At 29.2% G+C, this 26,667-nt stretch overlaps 1 protein-coding gene across 2 annotated transcripts in view; it reads left to right on the top strand.

Annotated features, from left to right (window-relative positions):
* The window catches only part of igl (IQ calmodulin-binding domain containing protein igloo), a 151,703-nt gene that overhangs the window by 83,702 nt on the left and 41,334 nt on the right, over positions 1–26,667 (top strand). For both annotated transcript variants that reach the window (XM_088201862.1, XM_088201863.1), the window contains exon 3: positions 183–410. In XM_088201862.1, coding sequence (XP_088057988.1) covers positions 183–410 — 228 coding nt within the window. The remainder of the gene's footprint in view (positions 1–182; positions 411–26,667) is intronic.

The following is a 26,667-nucleotide window of genomic DNA, read 5'->3' on the forward strand; positions in this document are numbered from 1 at the left end:
ATGGATTGCGAAACTATTATTTAAGACAAGAATAATAAATTGAATTAAATTAGTCTCTGTCTCTTTATGTAAAAAGCATTTTTTCACTCAAAGACTTTAATCAGTGTTTAAAAAATAAATTCACGTGAAAAACGCTGTACAATACGACTCATTGATTGTATCTTTGTATTTTTTGTTCTCAGAACTTCAAGACATAACAAAGGACATTTGTGATACCGATAACGTTGAAGAGGAGAAGGCAGCTACGAAAATCCAAGCCGTTTTCCGAGGCCACAGAGCGAGAAAGAACATAAATCAAGGGCCCAATAGTGAAGAAGTTTTAGAAGAATCAAGAACAATGAGCGCAATGAAACCAGAACCCGAACCCACAAAGGAGGAGCTCGAGGCCGAGTTTAGTCCCCAGGATAAAGGTAAGAATGTTTTTTTTATTTAAATTTTTCTAACGCGAGAAAGCGAGTTTTCCCCTGTAAAAGACTCGTTCTGATAGATTTTATACGCACGAATAAAGAAAAGGTACGCATATACATATATAGGAGAGTTTAATAAAAAAAATCGTGTACGTAACACCGCGTGTTATGATACTGTCGTCGCTGGGAATTAAAGTTTTTACTTGTGTGTGATATAGAGTCGTTAGGAAATCGATTGCGGTTGGTAAAAGTAGATATTTGTTCGGTTAAATGGGATAGAGACGGTAAAACGTAATTTAATTACCTGGGGCTTGATTAGTGGGATAAAGTCAGGGGGTGGCCCGTCGAATGATACTTACTCTTTCAATTGGTATTGATTCTATCGGCTGGGATGCTTAAAAATAAATACTGCTAGACTGACATTTTAATTGAGAATACTTCTAAATGTACTTAAAATTTTAATCGTATTAATCTAATAAGCGTATTTACAAATTAGTTTTTGATCTTTAAATTTATATGGTCTTTTGTGGCACGGTTGCTTTTCGAAATAGCCGTTTTTAAAACGGTACAATTAGACATTTTGAAACACGTAACCTTAACCAATAATTTAATAAATCGTTGCACTTGATTTGGGTTTTTAAATCCTTCATATTGATAGTGATTGGATTTTCGACAAATTATTTGTAAGAAAGTTTCGCTATTTATTGTGAGTTTAGTGTTTATTTTTCTTTTATATGTCAAGAAAAATTCCAATTCTCATTTGATGAAAATTTTAATAGGGTCTTCTTTTGTTCAAAATTAAATTTGTATAAATATTTTAAAATGTAAACAGCTACATTTAATAAAACGCTGCATAAGAAGAGGTTGGTCTGTGACAGATATTTGAAAATATGCATGATTTTTTTAATTGAGGTCGAAAGTATTTGAATGGAAAAATAATCGATTTTCTTAATTATATTATTTGCCCTTATCTTTGATTTGGTAATTCAAGAATTGCATTATTAATCAGATAAGAAGAATCCGCTTCGCGTAAAAATCGCGATAAAATTTTCCTGTCAAAGAACTTAAATGTTATTTTTTTCAAAAGTCTAAAGAGGTTTTTTATCGTTATTGTTTTAAAAATATGATAATGTAAACTAGCAACAGCAGTTATTGACAATTTTCTCAACGATTTGGTTATACATAAGGGAGCACGGAATTTCTTTGTAATTAATTGAAGTAGTTCGATTCGTTTTGGTTCATCAATTATTTTCATGCTATTTAAGTTTGTTTTCTTCTATGCAGTTCTCTGCTCAACAATAATATAAAGATATCTACATTAATAAAAAATCGCATTCTATATATTACATATATTTTTCTAATGGTGTTTTTTAAATTTTAAATTAAGGATAAAAAAGGAAATATAAAAAAAATGTCTAAAAATGAGAAAGATAAAATTATTTATGGCTATTGGTAGATCTATGTATGTTTTCAAAAGTACGAAGTTAAAATTGTCTTCTTTTCTATTGGATAATATGTCTAAAGGAACTGGAGTATTCTGGAGGCATCTAAGGTATTTGGAGTATTTCTTTTTCCACTAACATAACGCATTTATCGATACAAATGTCTCGTTTACTCTGTAATCTATAATATGGAATGATACTTTGACAATACCTTTAATATGGGTATTATCACTCATTTAGCCAACCTGATTCGTATTTTATTAAATTTAATTTATTGAATAGATTTGAGGTTGTAATTAGATTTGTTTATTTTTGACTTAGTTTAGTTTTGCTAAAAAGAAGACCTTTAGAGATATTGAAAATATTAAGGACAAAAATTATTTTATTCACTAGTAAAAACTATAAAATACATAACTTACACTGTTTCATAAATACATATTAAAAAACGGCAGAGCACCCAAAATTGCACAATAACCACTTAAATATACAAAAGTCATCAAGGAATAAGTTTGGACCCCATTACAATTTCTATCGTGTTTAGGAGATTGGATTTAGTGAATATTATATAATTATAATTATTATCGATCAACACAGATTATGTTTACTAGATTTTTTTAATAAAATAAAGCTAGGTCGTACATATTATTTTTAAAATTGTCTAATAATGAGCTACTTCAGTTCATAGAAAATCATTTATATTCAACAAAAAAATTGATCTTGGTATGAAAATCCAACCCTTATAAGTTTCAAGACATACGTCTAAAACCAATACGATTTGCATCTAATAGCAATATTGAAAGTATTCTTTCTAATTATTGGATGATCATCCAAATAGTGAGTCATTTTTAACTTGTTTTTACTAAAGAGGTTGAATTTTAGAGATGTGGTCATACGCTAAAGCGATTTGTTTACTATTCGTACAACATATGTGACTATCTGTCACATCTTTACTACTCGAATTATAATGGAAAAAAACGACGGCAATGATATCTATTGGCAGACATAAATCACGGGCAATCACCGCCGACTACAGCGAATACTCTCGCACTCTCAAAACTTACCAATTTAGCTTCGCCGCTCAATATTGATATATAGATTTTAACTGCACACATTTTTGATAAGTGTATATTTTATACAAAGAACTTTTATTGGTTTTTATGGCATTTAACCATTCGGCACCAATCGTGATAAGACTATTTGAAAAGAATAGGTGACCAATATAAACTTTTCCATTCTTATTTTTCACTTTTGCGTCTGCAAAAAATAGATTTTTTAAAATTTAGAATAAAACTTACTGCAAAATTCTATTTAATTTATTTTACGTGTGTGGCATGAACACATTTTTATATATAATACTAATGAGGTTCTTTTCATCTATATAGGTCATCTTTAAAATTCTATTCAGTGCATTTTATTTTTGGGTCGCATTTGTAAATTGAAAATTACTCACTTCAGTTTAATAAAATTTGTTGTTACAAATTAAAATTATTTGTATGCTACTAAATTTTTATAATTTAATTACATAGATATTTCTGATATTCATGTATTTCAGACGTCACATATACTTCAAATATAGCAATAAATCACCCTTTAAATTAAAACAACAATAAACACAAATTATACGTTAACGCCAACGCCGTTAATTATGATATATTAGCTAACATTCGCGTACGAATGATATAATATTATTACACTACCCTTATATTTGCGCAAACACCCTCTGCGTCATACGCAGTACATACACATATACTTTGTGCATACAATACAGCATCTACACCCGCTTAAGGTTAAGACACTATGGCTGCGAGCGATGCCAAAATTATTAAAGCAAACAAAAGGCGTCGCATAGATAAGGATTTGGCGCCCGCTCGCTCTCCGTTCGGGCTACTGTACGCTCGTTAATCTCGCCTCTGCAGCGTTTGCGGGGCCGCACTAGGGCAGCGGGCAAAATTGTGTTTGCTCGGAAGCTCGGTTTATTGCCATTAGGCGGTAATTTGCCCGCACGGGGAACAAAACCAGGCCTCGGATGCGTTTGCAATTGTTCCCCGGGGAGAATAGTTTTTTTTTGTTCGTTATACCGGCGCCCGCGCGCGCCGCCTCTGGCTGAGAACTAATGAAATGTAAATTGTGTGTAAATAACGGGTAATTGAAAATTTTGTTTGTTATTTTGCGGTTTGAGTGTGAGTGTGTGTGTGACGGTTTTAGGTTGCTTCGGCGCCGGGTCACTGGTTTTCAAATTGGCGCGCCATATTCGCTTGGGATTGTATGGGTAATTTTGGCGCCCGGGGCAACAGTCTGAATCGAGTTCTGCTTCTAGAGTATTTCAGTTATGTGAAAAAAGTAAAATTCAAACAAAATATGCGCGTTTGAAAGTACTTTGAAGTGATTATATAAAGTACACAATACACTCGAGTTTTTTTTTAGATATATTGGATTAAACATTAATGGGTAGCTATAGGTACTATGTACAAAAGAAAACCACTTTCAAGATTCAGCAATAGCGCAGGGAATAAAGTACAAAATATATGTATAATATAATATATTTTAAATACATTATAGATAAGATATATATATATATATATATATATATATATATATATATATATATATATATATATATATATATATATATATATATTTATATGTATTAAGTTTTGTATCACGTCGAGATGTCAACACTTTCGGGCGTTGAATCACGTTGGAGTTCACCACTTTTTGAGGTTGAGGCCGAAGAGGTTTGACTAGTGTTTTTCTCGAGAATTCCACGAGAAAAATGCAAATCGAGAAATTTTATTAAGCATTTTTTATTATAATAAATTAAATTTGTACGAATATTTTTAAAAGGTTTACAACCACTGCCTTTTTTATAGCGCTGCATAGGTAAAGGCGTGTTCATGTCTAATATGCACACTTCTTAGAAAGGGGTCTGGGAGTACAAAAATGGTTTACAAATTTTTAACACTCAAACTCGCCTTATTTTTGCTTAAGTAAATTAAAATTATCGAGAAATTAGAATAATTAGGTATGACTTTGCTGTTAAATATATGCTATAAAAGCTGGTTACAGTTTTTTTTATAAACATATAAATTACTACAAATATAAAGAAAATGCCGAAGTCATGTGGTTTGTCTTCGCTGGCGTGCCGAGTTGTATTGTTGTCAGCTGTGACGTTTGTTGAGCAGCTGGGAATCATCGCGATTTCTCTCTGGACGATCAGCTGATCTCTATGCCGTTTTTTCTCTGTGATCAAGTGTCACATATTTTATGATGCTTGTTTGAGATCGCTTTTGCATCGCTTCATAAAACACACATATGAAATGTGTTTACGCTTAAAGGAAAACGGTCCATATGCCCACTCAGACGATTTGTAACCAAAGAGTCAGAGAATAATAGTATTATGCGCAGAGTAGAATGTATTGTCTAGCGTGCGTCCTTTCATAATAAAGAGTAGTATTTTGGCTGTACTTAAGGGTGATTATTGTTTCAGTTGAATGGTCCGTACAGTATATCTTACTATTAACGTAATTATTTGCTCCCGAGATTCTCTTTCATTACTGTGAATATAATGTTTGTTTGTCTAAAATGGTTGTGAAAATAAGTAGGTAGTTGAAACTTCCATAAATTTTAGAAAAAGTCGTTGAGCAAGGCAAAGATAATATTAAATAAAACATTACCGACTTATTATCTAACTTCAGTTAAACATTTAATACACAGTTTTCAAATGATTTTATGTTTAATTATTTATCATTTAAAAGCCTACAGCAAATTTGGATTGAAATTTAATATAATATTTTTATGTTTTAAAAATATTACGAAAGGCGATAATAATACTAATCTTGAGAATTAAGAATCCTGTGTATTTACACGTTCCGATACATCCCTCATGACATAGGACCAATCACAGAGCAACATTTAGGAGCATGTGATGATCATGCGTTAACGATCTTTCTGTGCATTGACTGATATATTAAGGATTAATATACTGTTTCATGTGTTATTTTAAATGAACCCGTAAGTAAATCAACAGCTCCCTTGTGACGTGAAAAAAAATTAAGTTATGTGTATAAAAACTATTTTAAATTGTAATATATATGTATATATAATGAGAAACATATTCAAGCTTCTAGTGAAATTATTTAAGCTTTAAATAATAATGTTCACACACAATTTTAATAAATTTATAATAGCGTGTAAAATAATCGACAAAATGCTTAATACAATTTTTACGTGTATATCGCGTGACGCCAATGTGTTTCGCACGGTTTCAGTTACGTAAATACAACCCTCGGTTGAGATATTAAACTCAGATGATTGATTTGGGTTTTATTGCAAGAATTAAACTCTATGCCGTCTAAAGCTCAAAGAAAATATACTTCAATACTACATACGCACGCTCTCGGTTACTTTAACCATAAGTTTTCTACATCCACAAGCTCCAACGAACTGTACTGTGAATTAATTATGATTTATTGGCGAACATTTTTCAGAGGCTCTTCCGCGATAAATTCTACATCGAGCGCTTTACAATAGTTATTGGAGCGTGATCCTTTATGTCCGAAAATTTTGTTTATCTTTTGCGAGCCGAGTGTCCCGGCAGCACACTCTTTATTTCTCTCGTTTTCCTCTCGAGCGTTAGCAATTTCTCTTTTCGCAGAAAGCCTTTATACACTTAGTCCCTGGGAGAAAATAAACCAACAAAGTCTAACACAAACATTTTTTCTGCTATAGAACGTGTAGGTACTGGTACCTATGTACATATATATTGGAGGCGGATATACTTGACGTGTGTCAGACTTGGTGAGCGAAGTATAAAAAAGGTAAAAACGGCTATATACATAAATAATGCTAGTGTTATTTAAAATAGAAAAGTACGAGTGAATATGAGATTTTTTAAAATGTTTTGTACTGTGAAAATACGAGTTGGAACCGTATTTTTATTATATTATATGAATGGTATATGAAAGAAAGATGTAAAACACATTCGTATGCATACAATACTATAATAATTGTGTTAGTGACGTAGTAATAATAAATTGTATACAAAAATAAAAAGTAAATAGCAATGAATAAATATTTTCATAGTTGTAGAAATAGTTAATAGCATAAAATATTTAGGAGAAATTAGAGACAATACATAACATTTTAAAGAGCATTTTAATCATATATATATATATAAACATATATCGAGTAATAGCTAATCATAATTCAGAGGAAATTTTGAATAAAGATTGATTAACGTCTAAATTTCATTGGGTAAATAATAGAATTATTGGTTAAGAAAAGAGGTAACAAAAAATGATTACTAGAAATATTAAACAATTGCATTATAAGGAATATTGTAGTGAGGTGTGAGTTGGTTAATAATATATATGAGGAAAAGCATTAAAATGCCAAAAAATTTATCAGTCTCAAATAAAAATAATGAATACCTTTATGCTATGAAGATCAAAATTCTATTTATATATTTTTAATTGCACCAAGATTTTTATAGAAATATTGTTTATTACAAAGGATCTTTTTAGATTTATTTTATCGCAACGATAGTTGGGGTTTTTCTTTCGACATTTCGCCGAAAATGTATTCCAGTATCTTTAAGAGGATCATTTTAGTGAGCTATTATTATAAATAACACGTTTCAAAAGAATTTTATACTATATTAAAATTATCTTTCAAACCTACAATAAAAAAATATTAAAATAATACTAATATAACAAATTTATGCGTGGCATGGTTTATTTTTTTTTTACAAAAAGTAGAAAATAACTGCGTAAAAATTATAAATAGATCAAACAATTTTAGTGCACACTTAACCATTTTATTAAAGCGCGTTTTTTAATATAATAAACTGATGACTTCGAAGCAAAAGTTTCAGTGAAGATAAAAAAGTGACCTCAATATATTCCCCGGAGGATCTGTAAAGATTGTTTATTGCGCTTTTAACGCGCATATGTGACAAGTCAATTTTTACGGTTAATGCAGAATATTTAATAAATAAATAAAGGTGATCCCTACAGTTGATCAAAATAATATTCGATGTTCGTTTCCATACGACGTCTGGAAAAGCTGATCTTGATACTTTCTATGGAAAATGTTGTTACTGCTGACTAATTTACCACTATCAGTCGGTCTAAATCAAAGCAACAGTGAAAACCCTTAAAAAACGGTGTTGCCATCCGCTGTCAAATTAATGGTTTCTGTTTTTTGGGACACGATGTGAATATTAATGACGTATTAAAGGTCACGCTATAACAAGGCAATAATGTTACGTCAACTTTGTGAAAGGTGTGCTGTTCTATCAATATAACGATCCAACACACGCTTACAAATAAACTGATGCTTAATCCTCTATATTTAACGGATCTGAAAACTTAAGTAACGCTATAAGGCACTTGCATTTCGAATCGGAACATTTCTTTGTATTTGTAAAGACAACGGCGAGCCTTTGATTATAGAGTGTTTGAAATATGCATTTATATAATGTATTTAGTATGCACATCGGCGCGACGAATGCACTTGCTTCGCAAGCTACATAGCTAGTAACGGTTTTTTACGCTTTTAAATTTTTTTTTACACGTTGACAATTAGCTAGCAATGAATAAATAAATATTCATTAAAGCAAATAATGGAACATCGATCGGTTAAATCCTAATATATTTAAATAATTCCCATTTCAAAACAAAACATTTTTTATATGCTCATATCTCATAAACGTCATATAAAATCTCGTCAATGTCATACAAAAAAATAAAAACACTAAAAATAATAATTCAACATTTTAAGTATATGACGACTTTAAGAATATTAACTAAACTTTTAAAATATATAGTAAACTGTTTATTTTATATAAAATAATAGCTTAATGGTTGTATGTTTAGTGTATTTATATAACGAATTATTATCAGTTGATGGAACTTTGATTTCTTAATCTACATTTTATAATTCTATGGAAGCATCCCTTTTTTTAATATGATATATGTATATTTTACTACGAACTTCTTTGTCTGCTATACTATTAACAAACAAATCTATAACTATTATGTGAAATTAATAATAAGGATTTAAATACATAAATTACAAAATCAGACCTTCATAATAACAAAGGATGGCAGATTTATACATACAAACGTTATTATAACATTTCGGTCTCTTTCATATCATATATGTTTGTTTACCGTACCTTTTATTCTATAGAAATCCAACTATAAATTAAATAAATTTAAATAGAAAATTTCTCAATGCATAGACATTAAAAAGTCTTATGAAACATAGTGATAATAAATAAAAAATATCGAAAAACACTTTTTTACATGACCAAGTACATGTATTTTCGTTTTTAAACCATCATGTATATACTGGTTTTGCTATGTTTGATACAAGAAAAATTGTATTTTAAATAACTAATTGATGGGTAACGGATCGGTATCCAATTTAGATTGAATTTTTTCAGAGGTGTAATTACGCGAATTTTCCAACGGTACATTTACACCAATCTATTATACATGTGGATGAAAGGTTGAAAGGTTGAATTATAGCGTTCGTATTGAGTTGCAAATTATATACAATAGATAGCCATACATACGTAAAAGCATATAAAAAAATAAAATTTAATCAATCTCAAACGTCTTTTACATATATATGTTCTTCTTGTTTTGAAAATAAAATAATATAATATAATATATTAATTTATTTATAACACGAATACTCGAAAATACAATGACTTTAAAAATGCTATATAAATGTAATCACCCTCACTTATTCATATTGACAGTAGTAATTTATCGATTGTAATCGTTTTCGGTAAGCGTCCCATCAAGTTGTGTAAGCAAATTTTGTTCGACGCTTAACGACCTATTGGAAAATTGCGTATTTGTCCAAAGCTAAGACACTTTATTTATATTGCATATTAATGTCTTTATTTACATGTTGAGCGGGAGTCACTTAGGGATGCCGAGTTATGTGCTATGACTTGGATTTCGTGATGTGTGTGAATGGGAAAACGACGTGTATTACTTCAATTACTTACGTAAACATTACGTTAACGTACACGTATTAAATTTGATTCCAAATTCACGCACGAAGCTCGATTATAAATTACATTCACTGTTTGAAGGTTACGCGGGGTTGATGTGCCGAAAGTCAGGAATGAATTAAAAAGTTTTGAAATCAACTTGTATTACTAGGAATTATATTCATTGAAAGATATTTTTTCCAACAAGCAATTTTTGATTTGAAAATTTCGAATTCCGAGAAGGCAAACGGTCTCTTATTATAATATATTATATAAGAAACTACGTTATATATATTTTTAGTATAACGTAAAATATTTAATGGGAAAACGATTTAATTATTTTTGAGAGAGCACAGATTTAAAAAATACGATTTATACGCTTTGATTCGTTTGAGAACTTTCAAAATAAATTAAAGTAAGTAAATAAATCAATTAATAACCAAAATTGACCATTTTTATTTAATTGCTTTTAAAAATAGTATAAAAAAATATTTTTGATGATAGTTATTCATATTATTGTGAATAAGCTGTTGAAATATGACAGGTGGCATTAGCCTAATGCGTTACTATGAACTAACAATCAACACATTTGTATAAGCATTGTAACAACATCAGACTAAAACTGAAGTTTGTGAATTTGTGACATATATTTAATGAATTTTAAGCAAATTTATATCGTACCATTAAGTTGCTCTATAGTTATTTATTATTATACATAAAAATTTGGTTCTGCTGCAGATTATTAGTGCAACACATTACAACTTTGTTGATACAATTCTTTAGAATAATAATGTTGTTCTTTTAATAAAGCAAAAAATCACTTCTAAATGTTTATTTTTTTTATCAAAAAAAATTCCCTAACATCTACATTATTTTTTAGAGTTCATTATCATAAAATGTTAGAAGTTTTGCATCAATAAATGGTAGTTCAAAGGTGCAAGATCTGGATAATAAGGTGGATGAGATAAAATATTCCACCCAAATTCTTTGATTTTTTCGAGAGCCAATTTAGTCAAATTGGGACACACATTGTCGTGTTGTAGAGCTATTGACAAGTTCAGATCTATTTTTATAGTTCCAGATGATCACAATATAAACTTTTTGCTGTTTTTGGCCAGGTTAAAGAGTTTCATAATGTACAATCCCATTGAAATCCAATCATACACACAAAATTTTTTTTTACAGTGAGCTTGGGCTTCGAAGTAGATTTTGATACTTGACCTTTGCATAACTTGTGTCTTCTACGACAATTATTGTCGTACAACAGCTATTTTTCAGCTCCGATTATTAAATGATCAAGAAAAGGCGATCAGTTTTAATATTCAAAAGCTCTTGGAATATGTGGATACGCGCTAACTTGTTTTATAATATATACACTTGGTTAAAATTCTGCCATCATAAATTATAGGCCCCAATTTAAAAATATAGAATATAGAGTCCAGATGTGCATTAACACAAATACTTATATAAATAAAAATTGCAGGGGCTCGTACCTGCAACCCCAGAGTTACTAATCTGAAACGTTACGGACTACGCTATTCCATCCTTATATATTATAGAACCGCAACAAAACCTCGTGCTCAAGTTCAAGATTTATTTTTTTTCTTCAAAAGCCATCTTCTAAATTTGTCGGTCCTGCTATTTTTCTAAGCACTTTTCTCTCAAAGCTTTTTTTCGTTACTTTGCGCTGTAGTCCAAGTTACACAGCCATACGTAGCCACTGGTCCAATCACTGTTAGTCCAGTCAAATAAGGGTTTAACCTCGGAATGAAAGATAACAAGCTGAAATTTTGCACAGACCTTTGTTTTGGCGTTCTAAATATATGGTGAAAAGTCTCAAAATATATCGTGTCTGCTAATCAAGATATTAAAGGTCAAAGGCCATAAAAATCGTTTTTTTGCAAATATCTCGCCTCTTTTGCGTCGCATGTCATTAAATGTTTAACAAAACTTATAGAAAATAAAATTTTCTACAAGTTTGTTATAAATTATTTCTTCGTATGGTTAATGGTTTTCGAGATATAGCGCGGGGAGTGGGAAGCGCGCATCCGTTTATAGGATAACGCTATGTAAACTACGGAGCCAGAGTTACCTGTACATTCTTCCACAGTTTCGTAGAAAACATCGCAAATTGTTATCTGCTGAATGAACCCATCTAAAGCATTATAACTTTCAATCTCCATATCTTCAAAAATCATCATCGATAATGCAAAAAGTAATACGCATGGCCTCTGATACTTCTTGCAAAAGCGGGACCATCCAACATTTTGTCGACAGAATTCGATGCATAAATTGTACTGAGAGCTTCCTTGATTCCGCTTCCATTCATTATATACCCTATGCATCCAATAAAAGACATAAGCATATGAAAGCCTCCTAGTTTCACAACTACTCTGGACAAGTCTGAGCTAGCATCTGAAGCTGCTATGATTTCACGTGCTTTTATGTACAACGGCTGATCAAAAGTTATTAAGCATGTTCTTTGTTCATGTTTCTTGGCAGTGTTTATAGCATACTGTAATGTAGTGTAAATTGTGTCCATATTACTCACAGGATGATGAATAAAAGTAAGAAACAGAATCCGAGAAGTTACAAAGTTCTCATTGTTTTTTGTAAGTTGTTCAATAAATACATTCCACCCTGGCAACGGTGAGATATTTTTCCACTTTCCGTACTTCCACAACAAATCAACTACATTAAATATTTGTTCGGTTAGTTCTTCTACATCATTAAAATTTTGAACTTGAATCTCTTGCTCAATCCGGGTACGACATGATTTTCATACACTAGAAGGGGTATATGTGATAGTGCTGCTAACTCCTTTGCACTCGGTTTTGTTGTAAATTTCTTTATGCGGTCATCAGATATAACTTCAGATTTTGGAGTTATTATTTTTATCATTCCCATTATATGAACAGTATTATAGCCATCAAGAGTATAAATATTTTTCTGCATTATCTGCTGCATACTGTACTAAGGCACTTGACTATGATGGTTGATTACGAGGCTGTGGGTGATAAACAGCTGAAATTTAACATTTTACAGTATCACTATATGAAGCGAAAAAACCTAAACTTGACAAAACATCCAAAAGTCTTTTTGGATGTTTGGCCTATCTGTATTTTTTCTATGAAGAAATACTGATAGGCCTATTAATAACTGCGAAGAAAAGGACCGTTTTCGTATGGAAGTCATTATAGCATGACTTATAGCTGTGTATTTCGTTTTAAAATGCACCGTCTTTCCTTTTCTGTTCTTTATAATAACTTCTTGCAGAAAATGTAGAAAAGTTTTCGGAATTTCTTCGTTAATATTTTGCTCAGGGGCGGATAAGATTTGGTCTCAACAACAGAAGATCGAATATCTTCTCTAATAATCGCCGCAGCAGCTTCCACTACGCGCAAGTGTTCTTCTTTTTTTTTTCATACCAAGCTATGGATAAAACTTAAGCTTGAGCATCGCGAAAAGAAAAAATAGGGAATGATCCAATCTTCGTTATAACTATAATATCAGTTAAATATTTTTCTCTTAATTTGGAAATGATCTTCTTATCATCTGGTACATACTCCGTAAGGACATCTCTCAACTCTTTCAATTTTTTCGCACAAATTTCTTGTCGAGCAATATTTCATTTTTAATTCCTAATAATACAATGAAGAAAGTAATAAAATTATGGTTCAAACGATTTGCCGAGACCACTTTTTTCACGATTGTTTACTTTTTCAAAGCTTATACCAAGTTAAGCAGGTAGAAATACTCGCTGGATTCTATAAGCGGATGTACGCCTCCCACTCTTCGCGCTATATCTCAAAAACGGTTAATGATACAAAACAAATATTAAAACTAAACTTGTAGATAATTTTATGCTTTACAAGTTTTGTGAAGCATCTAATGACGTGTAACGTATAAAACGCGAGATATTTGCAAAAACACTAATTTTGTGACCTTTGACCTTTGATATCTTGATTAGCAGACACATTTCATTCCGAGGTTTAGCCTTTATTTCGCCTTATTTGACTGGACTATTAGGTTTTAACAGCCAAAGCAAGACAGACTGTTAAAACTATAATTTAATAAAAACGACATTTATTGTGGTATTAATTAATATATACAATACGTTTAGAAAAAAAAAACATGTAAAAGTTTCACTCTTCTGACATAATGATTAAGATAATTAATGTTAAATAAATTACTATTACCTACAAATTTAAGACTTTCAATATTTTTCCGTACAATAGAAGCTAAAATGCTTTCCATTTATCTTTTCAACGTCAAGGAAATGACAGCGACGACGAAACTTTTGAAACTTGGCAACTTCAATATTGTTTTTTGTGTTGTTTTATTCACCTCGTTCTACGCTTCGAGACGTGTCGAGATAAAACAAATTTTAGGGCTTCATCTGTGAAAAGTTCGAACGTTGTAGATTTTAACAATGGGGTTTTATCGCCGCTTGGCTAACTGATCCGTGAACTGTAACTTATGTACCATATAAAAGCACATTCCAAAAGCGCTATATACTCATAGATTGTCGATATTCTATTGAATTATATAATATTGTCTGCAAATGAAAATATTCGTGCTCGGTATTTCTATATTTGTTTTAACCTTATCTATTTTACAAGGTCTATATTTTAGCTCCGTGCATGACTATCTTCATTATGAAACATGAACGAACGTAGGAGCTCAGTGAAATGCGAATATTTTTAAATATACCCTGACATTTTTTTTACCCATCGCATGAAATACTTTCACAGAAAATGCTAACGAATTGCAGCGAAGCTACGTCGAAATCCATTTGCAATTTTTTTCTCTACCTAAAAATTTGCTTCAACTTTCCAAACCCAATTACGTTGCCTCTCTCAGCGCGGATACTCTATTAAAAATTGTATCAAAATAAATTATTCACTAAGTAATGTATAGGTTTTAATATAGATGGTTGTTTTTATGTTGGAATTCTTTTATAATACACTTTTTCGCCGGATACTGTACAATAAAATAGGATGGGAAAAAATCCCGTTCGGCCGAAAATTTCCTCTTTCAAATTTATGGACCGTGATTTCATTGTATTTCAGACTCGACACTTTATTTATTTATTACGACCTTTTCATTGGTTCGATCATCGTTTTACTTTCCATTGATATTCTCTGATAAAATGTACGGGTGTTTTTATTTCTAAAAATATTCCTTATACTCTCTATAAATATTTATTATCTGAATTACAATAAATTATATAACTGTAATATTTTTTTGCGCGCTGCTTATTAAATAAAAAATATACAAATAAATTGAAAGAATGCCTACAAGCATTGCCTTATTATTTTAAGAAACAAACAGATCCGTGATAATTATGTAATAATCACTTATTCCGAGCTTCCAGCCAGAATAACAATTTTAAAAAATTACAAAGGTTGTTATGGGTTTCAAACAAAAGTCAACAATAACCCACTTATTCCATAATCGGTACCCAGAATATATCAAACTTAAATTTAAGTATAAACATAAAATGTCTGGGCACATTTTGCTTTAGAGGCGTATTTTTTTTATTAACTCCATATATCAAATGCTTATTAATTAATGTATTTTTTAATTTGCTTCGTAATCTTACACATTTTTCATCTGATTACTATTAGTCTTTTTTTTTTTAATTTCCTCTTGTAAGCTAAAAAATAGTTATAAAACAAGTTCTACTTGTAATAAGCGTTTACATAAAAAAACAAGGTCTTCTAGATGGTTTATTTTGTTTATGTAATATAAATATAATAATAATAATATACTAAAATAGTACATTGATTTTTTAATATAAACCTAATAAAATACCATCTTATTCTTATTAAACAGAACAATATAATTCTTAAGTCATATTCTACTGAATGGACTTAAAATAGTGTGTTATTAATATTTCGAGTTAGAATAATTTACCTTAAACAAAGTTTTAAATTTAATTATGTATAATGAATAAAATATATATTTTTTATATAAATAACTATAGGGTCTGGTTTTAGTATATACATATATAGCATATATTTAGCATATAATTAAAAACATATGTATACGATTTTTCGATTACTTCTGTTAATTTTGTCGATTTTATACAGTGATACCTCGGTTTTCGTTGACTTCGGTTATCGTCGGTTTCGGTTTTCAGCGATTTTTTCAGCAAAAAATGTCTCGGTTTTTGTTTTTGTGCTTATTTATTGATTGCTAGTGTTAATACATACTACAAATAATTGCCTCGATTTTCGTCTGTTTCGGATTTCAACAATTGTTTTTGGACGGATTATCGACGAAAACCGAGATACCACTGTATTTAAAATACAGGTACAAATACTTTAAAAAATATTAAATATTTGGGTATCGTAAAAATACTACCCCTAATTTATTTTTTAAGAAAACTCAAGTTTATTATGTATTATATGTATTATAGCTCAGTTTTCATCAATAAGATTATGTATTATAGCTCATTTTTCATTAAACATTATTGTTATAGTGAAAAAAAAAGTTTCTTCTCAATATATTTTCAAGTACTATAACCGATTTTTTTTCCTTAGTGTCAGAACTAAGTTGAACTTTCCAAGTTTTTTTGCGTCAGCATAGTTTGCATCTATCTGAAAAGACACAAATAAGATAAGAACGGATTAAAATAATAACGCAAGAATTTTCTTGTGGTGAAAAATAAAATTAAAATTAATGCTACTATTATCTAAGATTAGGCTTTTATTTATATTGATAAAAGTCGCACTAAGGAGTATTTTATACAGTATATTTTTAAATTAAATACAACGATATTTTTATAATAAAAAATAACATATTTTATTATCTTGATAGACGTGTATTTCTTATTAAAAAATTTGGACACTCGACCGACAACATTTCGGTTTGCTTATTTGTGTTAGAATTACTATATGTATTTCTATAATTAAGAGTGTGCAATATACAATAGATTAAAATTATTTTAGTTTTCTTTGTAAGGTAAGGTAAGAAAACATTTTAATCACGTCTAACCGTAAATCGAAGGTCCAAAAGGTCTCCGTAAAACACTGATAGTTGGTAGTAGTGCGACAAAGTAAATATTTAACGTTGGATAATTTAATAAACTTTATGTGTTTTTCCCGTACCGTCTCGTGGAACGGATATTACCGAAGAGCTTCAAGGTAAAAAATAAGAACCTCTATAAAAGTGAGGGGAAAGAATAAACTCCACCTTCACCGGCTTCATACACTCCTTTGTCTAAAAAATAGCTTAATTAAAAATATAAATTTGTTTCTTGGCCTTTGTGTCGCGTTTATTTATATAAATTAAGATAAAAAGTAAAGTCGCGTTTAATGTACACGATTTATTTTTGCAGGCTATATTAAATCCGACTCAATAGTTGTGTAAATTTTATTCTTAATCATCACAAGCAAAACGTTCGCGCGATGTATTAGATTGGCGATAATTGGGTTCCTGAAGTTTTAGAATAGTTTGAGTACTAAAAGCTCGCAGTTTTAATTACTTTGTGATCTGTTTGGGTTGTTCAATACCACAAACTCATTTGAGTATAAATATGTATTATATAGCATAGCATTAAATATTTTCGAGAGTATTTATTTTGATGAAAAAAAGAGCAATCTTGTTAGTAACACACTTCCTTTGTCCTTATGCCGGCCCTCGGGCGAATTTTTACGATGACACGCCATTCTAAAAGAGTTGGCACGAGAAAAACAGGCTGAAGATTTCGGACAAAAATTCGGACTCTTGACAGTATTTTTTGATTAAAGTTAATTCTTGCTTGCTTTTATAATAATAATAAACAAAGCAAGAAAATTATTTTCAAAGTGATTAATTTTATTGTAATTTTAAATTTAAAGGTCAGAATAGCATAGTAAGATCTCAGACTGATAACATAAAAGCCATGGATTCGAGCCTCGGTAGCAGATTCGATTTTTTATTTATAAGAATGTGCCGTAACGCATTGCGCTTACGCCTGACAGGTTGAAATACTAGATAACTAGGTTTATATGTAGGGAGAAATTAAAAGCTATTTATTTCATATAAATAGCTCTCTTTTACTAAAAAAAATGCACGGCTTAAAATATTTACATACATTAAGGGTTTGAATAGAAAAATACATCTATTACCCTAATGGAAATATCCGTCTTTAGTTATTCACATCTAAACCTACTTTATATGTAGAAATATTACGAAAAGTTTTTGATGGCAAAGTATTAATGTCTTATAAATATATTGCAATAATCTTAATTTTGACTTTAATTAGTGTATTTGTTTGCCTAAGCATATATAAAGTCAACAGCTGCGAGAAATCATATTAAGATTAGAATTTCACCGCCCATTGCCAAAAAATACTTTGTAGGTAATGTGTATTTTCTGAAGGTCTAATTAATCCTGGGAAATTAACGTTCAATACAATCTGAAATCCAAATGTAAATGTTCTTAAAATGCGTGGAATACATTACAAAATATTTTTTGCTTAATTAAGTTTTATGAATGAGTTTTTTAATAAAATGCAAATAATGCATTTTTGTATTATAGAAAGAGATGTTATTATTATTATTATTATTATTCTTCAGTGTTATTATAATTTATCATATGATGCTGAAATATTGGGTATTAAAAAAATAGTGTTTGGCCACGCATTGAGAAAATTTACGCTTCACTTCAAATGTATTTTTTAATTATGTTAACAAAGAATAGGTGGAAAGCTTTTTCATGCACATTTTACTTTGAAAACTAATTGTTATTTTATAAATATAAACAATTCATTTTATACAAAAGGTATACAAGTTTATTTATTTAACCCTTCGCGGGAGTTTAAGCTTTAAAATGAAAAATTAACATTTTTTGTTGGTTTAACAACCATGAGCGTGTTGACTCTCAAACTCATATCAACAAATTTAATAAAAATGGTTTATTCTCATATAAATTTTGACTAAAATGATATAAATATATATTCCACAGTATTTTAGGTCATTTTCAGTTCATTAGCATAAATTTATATCTGGTTATTAAAATTAAAATAAACATTCGAGAAGTATAACAAATACATAAATCAAAATTAGACAACCATATTTAAATTGTTGCGTAGCATGTATGGTATATGAATAAGATTTTAATCTAAATTTTATATACATTTTTTAAAATTATTGTTTTATTATAAATCTGACTGACATGACTTGCTAGGTTTTCCCAATGCGTCAAAAACAATTGAATAATAATAAAAACAGTTATGGTGCACACCTAAAATAAATGAGCATCATCTCACATAATTATTTTCAGCTCCACATAGCTATCCCTAAAAACATCATTGTGCTTGGAAAGCTCGTTGAGAAGCTGTTTCAAGCTCTGACGTATAATAAAAAATATTAGTGTTGCCTATAGTATTTATTTTTTAATGGAGCAATTTATTTGTTAAATATTAGTTTTAGGACCGCAATAGCAGGAATCTCTTTAGAGATATGTTTAGTAAATTTAAGCTTAAAGTATAGATGCGATCTATAATTTTTAAATTTGATCTCTATGAGTTATTATATATTTTGCTTTAAATTTAGTGAGATTAACTATAATATAAAAAAATTAAAATTGTATAATATGGATTTTATTAGTCATATTTTAGGCAATTTTTCAATATATTTTTAGCAAACTATTTAATTCGATGACATCATCGTTGAATTTCAAGTTTATCGCGGCTATTTGTTATAACCTCTAATTATTGTATATATGTAGCTATGTGTATTTAAAAAAATTGTCACATAAAATGAAAGCCTTACATGTGCACCTATAAAATATTTTTTATATAAATTCGTGACGTTTGATTTAAAATAAGGAATTGTATATTTAACTTGAAAATAAAACTACGTACTACGTTATTATAATATAGCAAAAACTTTTCAAAATTTACAAATTTGTTATAGGTTTTATACATTTCACACCTTCAACACTCATTATTATCACTGTAAAAAAGCCACAAGGAAATGCTTTAACATTGAGGGTGCTGAAACAAAAAAAAAGTTCAAGAGCCTCTTTAAGTTTTTTGCCCTTACTCTTCGCTGGGGATTTTGAATATTTTTATTATCATATTTTATATCAAATAAAAACCACTTCAGTTTTTATGTATTCGTGTGTTGTTTTTATGTTTTATTGTATTTTTATATATTTTTCGTGTATTTTTAATAGTGTATATATATCACTATGTTAAAATATATTTAATTAATATCTAAAAAATTCAATAATAGTATTTCTGTATTGAATTAAAAATATATTTAAATATCGTTATTCGTTTCGGTATTAAAAGTCCAAGTTTTTATGTTTCTAACGAAAAGATTATTAAATTATTTTGTGTTTTTTTACTATGCCTGGATTTGGTTATTGATTCTTAGTTTTTTTATTATTTTATTTAGGCAAGTGTCGGTACATTTAAATGTAGTTAGTAGTGTTTTTATATGTGTTGTTTTTTGTTAATTATTCTGAAATGAATAAATAAATTAACAGTAGAGAGGAGTTTTTAATATTGATGCTTTTTGGGAACATTAAATATTATTAATAATTATTATTTTTACTTGTATTGCTTTATTAGGGGAATTGCGTTAAAGAATCCCATCCGTGTAAATTATCATCGCCCTACATTAACCTGACCTTTGTCACATGCAACACGTTTCATTCGTTTTCATTAAGCGCCCTCCCCAAACGCTTAATTGCGGCAACATTTCGCCAATGTTGTCCATACGACAAGAAGGATGGTTTCTTGTGTCGAAAAATAATGTGGTAGCAAAAACCTTGATAATTGCCGGTGGGCACTCGTACCACTGTGCCAGGTCACCTGGGAACACGCGTTGACACAAAATCGATTGGGTGACAAAGGGAGGGTGGACTGGGGGCGCCGTTTAGGGCGGTCGGCGGGTGGCGAGCCCATTGTGGATGGGTTAGGTGAAAAATGATGATGCCTTGCCAAATTATTTGGATAGAAATCGGCCAATTGTGGTGTTGCCATGTCGGTCGTAGCGGAACGAGGTCGCTGGCGATCGATCTTGTTCAAAAATTTACTATATAGAAACATTTATTTCGCATGTTGGTATATACCAGGGGACGTAAAACTTTTGAGTCCGATGAACCGAACATAAATTTAAAAAAATATTAGTAGCGCGAATTTTATTATAAATTATATACACCGATCAGAACCTAAATAGTAGTGAATAAAATAAAATAATATCAGTATAAATATATGTACAGAGGCTATGGATAAAAAACAATAACTTAATCCACATTTTCTCCGAGTAGGATTGATCGTCTGTCTGCATATATTTTTCAGCTGAGATAAACAATTTTTCACTGCGACACTAGTTGTTGCTAAAAAATGTTTGTCGTAGTAGACAAGTATAGGGCATGCAATTGTATATGTAATTCCATTAAGTATATACATATGTCACTAGTACGTCGCAATCTAGTATCTAATAAATAAGTAAGCTTGCAAAAACATTTTCATCTTTATCCGCAATGGTAGCTTCAGAGCTATATTTAGAATCTCATACTCTTTAATAGGTTTTTTAAATGTTCTGAATTAATTTATACTGTTAATGTTATTGCATGATAATCATTAATGCTGATATTTTAAGTATAAAAACCGTAGTATGTCATTTTTGACGTCACAACATTAAAATCATGGAAATTATAAAATTACAGAATTTCCCATCAGATTTTTTTATTTCTAGCTCACATTTATGTAAAGAAAGATTTTTTTTACGTAGGCATTGTCAGTGGATTTTTCTCTATACTTATGTATGTATGTATTAATAAGCTGACTAGAGATATTTACACTCGGAAAAATGTTCAAGAGGAAGGGAAAATTTTCTCTTCATTTCAATAATATTTGTTACAAGTCGTTTTCTAAAATAGTCTGATTTTTATAAAGAAAGCGTCTTTGAAAAACTCTAGTCTTTTGTATAATTAGATTTGTATAATTTTTAAAAATTAAAAAATTGTACTAAGTCTTCTTTCAAAATGAACGGATTTGTTATAAGGAAAGCGTTGGTGATCTTGTAAATTTTGTGAATCTTAAAACAGGTACCTTAATCTGTTCAAATATTGATAGAAAAAATCCAGGAAAAAAATCTTAGATATCCTTATATGTAGGAGCTCAGTTATTATCCTTTCCCAGCGTTGTTTTTATTATGAGCTTCGGATAATAATTATGTATAAAGTTAAATTTTATTATACATTTCTTTAAATTATTTAAGGGTTCTCTGGACAATTTTTCTATTATTTTATTTACAGCTTTAAATTCCGGAACCCAGAAATATTTGATTTTTCGGCAATCGTTTGTGGTAGTAGTCATCCAGCTTCTTAATACGCTGGCAATTTAGTTTGATGTATTTATTGCTATTTATTATGTTATTTTTGCTTTCGACCATTGTAACACATTGTGTCTTATCTTAATGAATAGTTAAATTGTCTAACAAAAAAAAATTGACTTTTTGTACTAATTGTTATAAAATTACAAAAAACATTCAAAATTAGGTTCAGTCTCAGTCGTATATACATTTTTGAGTTTAAAATATAACAAGAAAACATCTTTATATTTATTAAAAAAAAATATTCGTAAAGATCTATTGTATCTTTAGTGATAACATAATTCGATTTCTGGAAAATTTATATTAGTATGTATTGGTTCGCCATTGATCCTTAAAATGATTTATGTAATCTAAGTCTTAGCACATCTCAAAGCTTCTCACTTCCATTCTTGATATCTATTGAATTAATAAATCGTAATCATTTTCCTTTCTTTGAAACGAAATTGATTTTTTCTATATAAGATTTGCGATGTGTTCTCCTTTAAGATTTTTTAAAATGGATTATTTCTCCTATCAAAAAAATTAATGTAATAAATTTATAATACGAGAGGGCTGAAATAAACCATAAATTTCGCAAATATTTAAGCATCTGGGAGCAACATTGTGTTTTTCTTCTCTGTTTTTTAATTTCTCTAAATACGCGATCTGTTGAAATTTAGTTCAGACTAACATATAAACAACTATTGTAATAACAGGTTTCCTAAATTTTTTAATATTAAATGAACAGTTTCCGAAGATCAAAGAAAACCAATAAAAATTTGTAGATATTAACCGGAAGGCTAATTAAACATTAAATATGTTTAAACCGATCTTAAGTTCAAACGTTTTTAAGATATTCAAACTTCAAAGTGATTGCCAGCAAGTCAACTTAGGGCATTGTCTTATGAATATAATATATTAAATCATCTCAATACAATATATATATATATATATATATTTTGCGTCCTGCGAGTGACACTCTCCATCTACTAAAAAATCCTTAACTTAAATTTTTAAAGTAAATTGTTAAAACGTTTATTATTTTAATTATTAAAATGTGGTAGTTTACTTTTCACATTAAATATTTGTGCGCATACTCCGAGGGCCGCATGTGGCTCACGAGCCGCACTTTGTCGACCGCCGGTGTATACATATGTATATAAATACTTTGAAATAGCCGGGCACAACACTCTTGCATAGTGTAAACGTTTACACTAACGGCCGTCGAGCTTAATGACGTGTGTTTATGATAGCGTAAGCAAAAATCTATAACTTTATCGGAAATGCCTAAATGGCATGTAGGATATTTTCGTACAAATCGGGTATTTTAAGTCACTATAAACATATTGAAGTAGAGAAGACATTTGATTTTATAACCAGCTGCGTTAACATTTATGAAACGTTTAGATATGTTCATTAAAAAGTTAATGCTATCATCAGACGTCATTGGAAAACAAAGTATGTTATAAGCTAGTTAAAATGTTTGAATAGCTTAGATGTGAATGAGTGATTATCGATCTCTCAACATGCAGATCGAATGGAATGTTAGAGATATTGAAGCAAAATAGAGAATTTAAGGAAATGGCTACAGTATTTTATGGAAATATAAAATTTACTTAATTTTGTACGGGAAATCGAATTTAATACAGTGAAATCTCTTTGTAACGAATACCGAAATAACAAAATTCTCAGAATACAAAATTTTTAATTTGTCTCCGACAAATTTTCATACAATATGTCTTCATTGTAACAATGATTGATCTCAGTATAACGAAATATTTTGATCCGAATTTAAGAATGACAATATTTCTCCAAATTCAGTTTATCCTTGATTTGGCGTGTGCCGGATGTGTTCATAAGAAATATCTCAAACTTTTTTATAAAACATTTTTTCATCACAGCATCATAAAAAATGGACAAAAAACGCTCTGTCAATCTTGTAAGAGGTAATTTTGATGCTGTAGTAATATGGTAATTAAAAATAAAATAAAAGTATATCATCTTCTTTACATTCAATATAACGAATTTTTTCTTCGGTCCCGTGAGCTTCGCTATACTGAGATTTCACTGTATACTTTTTTGCGAAATTCTCCCTTGGGTAAAAATAGCTATATAAGAACATAAGTCACAAATGTATATTAAATAATTCAACATCTTAAAACGAATATAAAAGAGCAAATAAATAAAAGCTTTGATCAAAATAATATTATATTTTAACTGATAGTGAATATTGTATTTCATTGGGAAATTTATGCTACTTTTAACATACACTAAATTTTGAGACAACCATTTATTATTAAATTATAAAAAACCTTATAAGAAAAACAATAATTTGTATTATGATTTTTTCTAAATATTTAAAAAAAAAATATTAAATAAAGTACATTGATGATGGTATTTTTTCTAAAATTCTGAGAGAGAATTAATTGCATTAGGTAAAAAACTGATGCTACTTTTCACATAAAATAAAGTTTTTTTAGATAGTTAGTTATTAATTATTAATAATTTATAGATAAAACATGTAATACATTTTTATGGATTACAGAATTAAACATTGATGACGTTTTAAATTTTCTTCAATGAAATATTTTCTAAAATTTGACACATTGATAAGGCTGGTATTTTATACAGAAAATATATTTAATCCCAAAAATAAATGCAATTTTTCAGTTACGTCATTTTTTTTTAATATAAATGTGACATTTTGCGCAAAAATACAGAAATAAATTGTATTTAAAATATTTAATTTTACCTCTTAGAGTCTACTAGGTAAAATAAGATCACTGTACGTGCATAATATTAATAATATTTATAAAATGTACCCACATTTTTATATTTATTATATTTATTTCATATACTTAATTGAAAAATCAACACAAAATCCATTTTGTTCTAAGAATACATAAAGAACCTTTGGTGCGACTTAAGATAGAAACCTTTGTCGAAATTCCTTGAATTCTATGAATTCATCAAAGGGAGAGGCTGAATTCTTAAGATTTCAAAACGTGCTAAAAATCAGAAGTCCATACATTTTCTCTTCCTGGCATAAAAACTGTTCTTAAAAGAAAAAATATTTATTGATGTAGAAATTACTTAAAATTTGTTTTTCAGACGTCCTTTGCGAATACAAAACATTTAATTAAAATTTGCGATATTTTCTGTGTTAGAATAATAATAATTCATAATTATTTATTAACAAAAAGTATTTCTAATCATTAGCCTATTTTTTAACAGATTAAAATGATGTATTATGTATTTGATTTGTTTTCTCATAAAATAAAACTTTGCTTAAACTATTATATTTTTCAAGTTCAAAAGCTAAACTTTCTTGCCATCTGTTTATTTTATGATTTAATACAATTTTCATCGTATAGCATTGTAATAAAACCGAAAAATATAATCTAATCACAGAAATTCCGACATGACAAATTGCCTAACCACTGAATTCGCAGTCACAAATTAATTTAATAATTTGTAATATGGCTATAAATTAACTTGATAACGGAACTTGTCATACCTTCGTCACGATTATTTAATTTTACTCACATACCTATCTTGACATGCATTGTATCTACAATTTAAATAAGCATGTATATAATATAAACTTCGATTGCTAAGAATATATTTATAATTATGAAATATTAACTCGCCACTCAATTAATTTTACGTCCAACTAAATATGAACTCCCGACATAATGGAACATAGTTTCTGTATTAATAGACACTAACTTCCCGTTTCAAAATCATTTATGTAGGCATAGGTCGGAATTTCACCCACCTTATCCCATCGATCATGTTACGTAACCTATATTCCACATGTATGATGTTATATTTTACGGCGGTAATAAATGTGTTTGAATTGTGTATGGAATGTGTTGCTTTAATATTAGGGTTCAGGTTGATTAAATCTACACATATCTGTTTATTGTCTTTAAGACCCAAATATCTGTTATTTGGATAATGATGAACATTAAATTAGTATATACACCATTATTGATATTACGAATATGACTATGATAATAACTGTTATTTCTTAATAACAAAAACATATTTAGGGCTTAAAACAGAAAACAATTGAGATATAACCAATGGCGTAATTGAAACAACCAAGCTCTATAAAGTAATGATCGATCACATGATTGTTTTTACAACTTTATTTTAAACCTCCTGTATTTGTAATAACATAAAACATATTTTAAAAAAAAGTAGTAATTAAAATTTTTTTTTGCATGTATTAACACATATGAAGTAAATCTCAAGTTTAGTTTATTTTTAGCATTATTATACTATTTATTTATTCGTAAAATAATAATTTTAATAAAAACATATTAAAATCTATTGACATGATTCGATTAGCTAAGTAATACATTATCTGTGCTAATATTTTATAAATTACTGTTATCCAATCATTCGATCACTGTCATTGTTAATTTATCAAATTACTTAAGTGTTGGTAGTAACAATAGCGGCAAATTCGGTTTGTCAATTAT

Source organism: Plectrocnemia conspersa, unplaced genomic scaffold, assembly GCF_051122295.1.
Source record: "Plectrocnemia conspersa isolate PC_06_02 unplaced genomic scaffold, ASM5112229v1 ptg000013l, whole genome shotgun sequence".
Classification (NCBI taxonomy): domain Eukaryota; kingdom Metazoa; phylum Arthropoda; class Insecta; order Trichoptera; family Polycentropodidae; genus Plectrocnemia; species Plectrocnemia conspersa.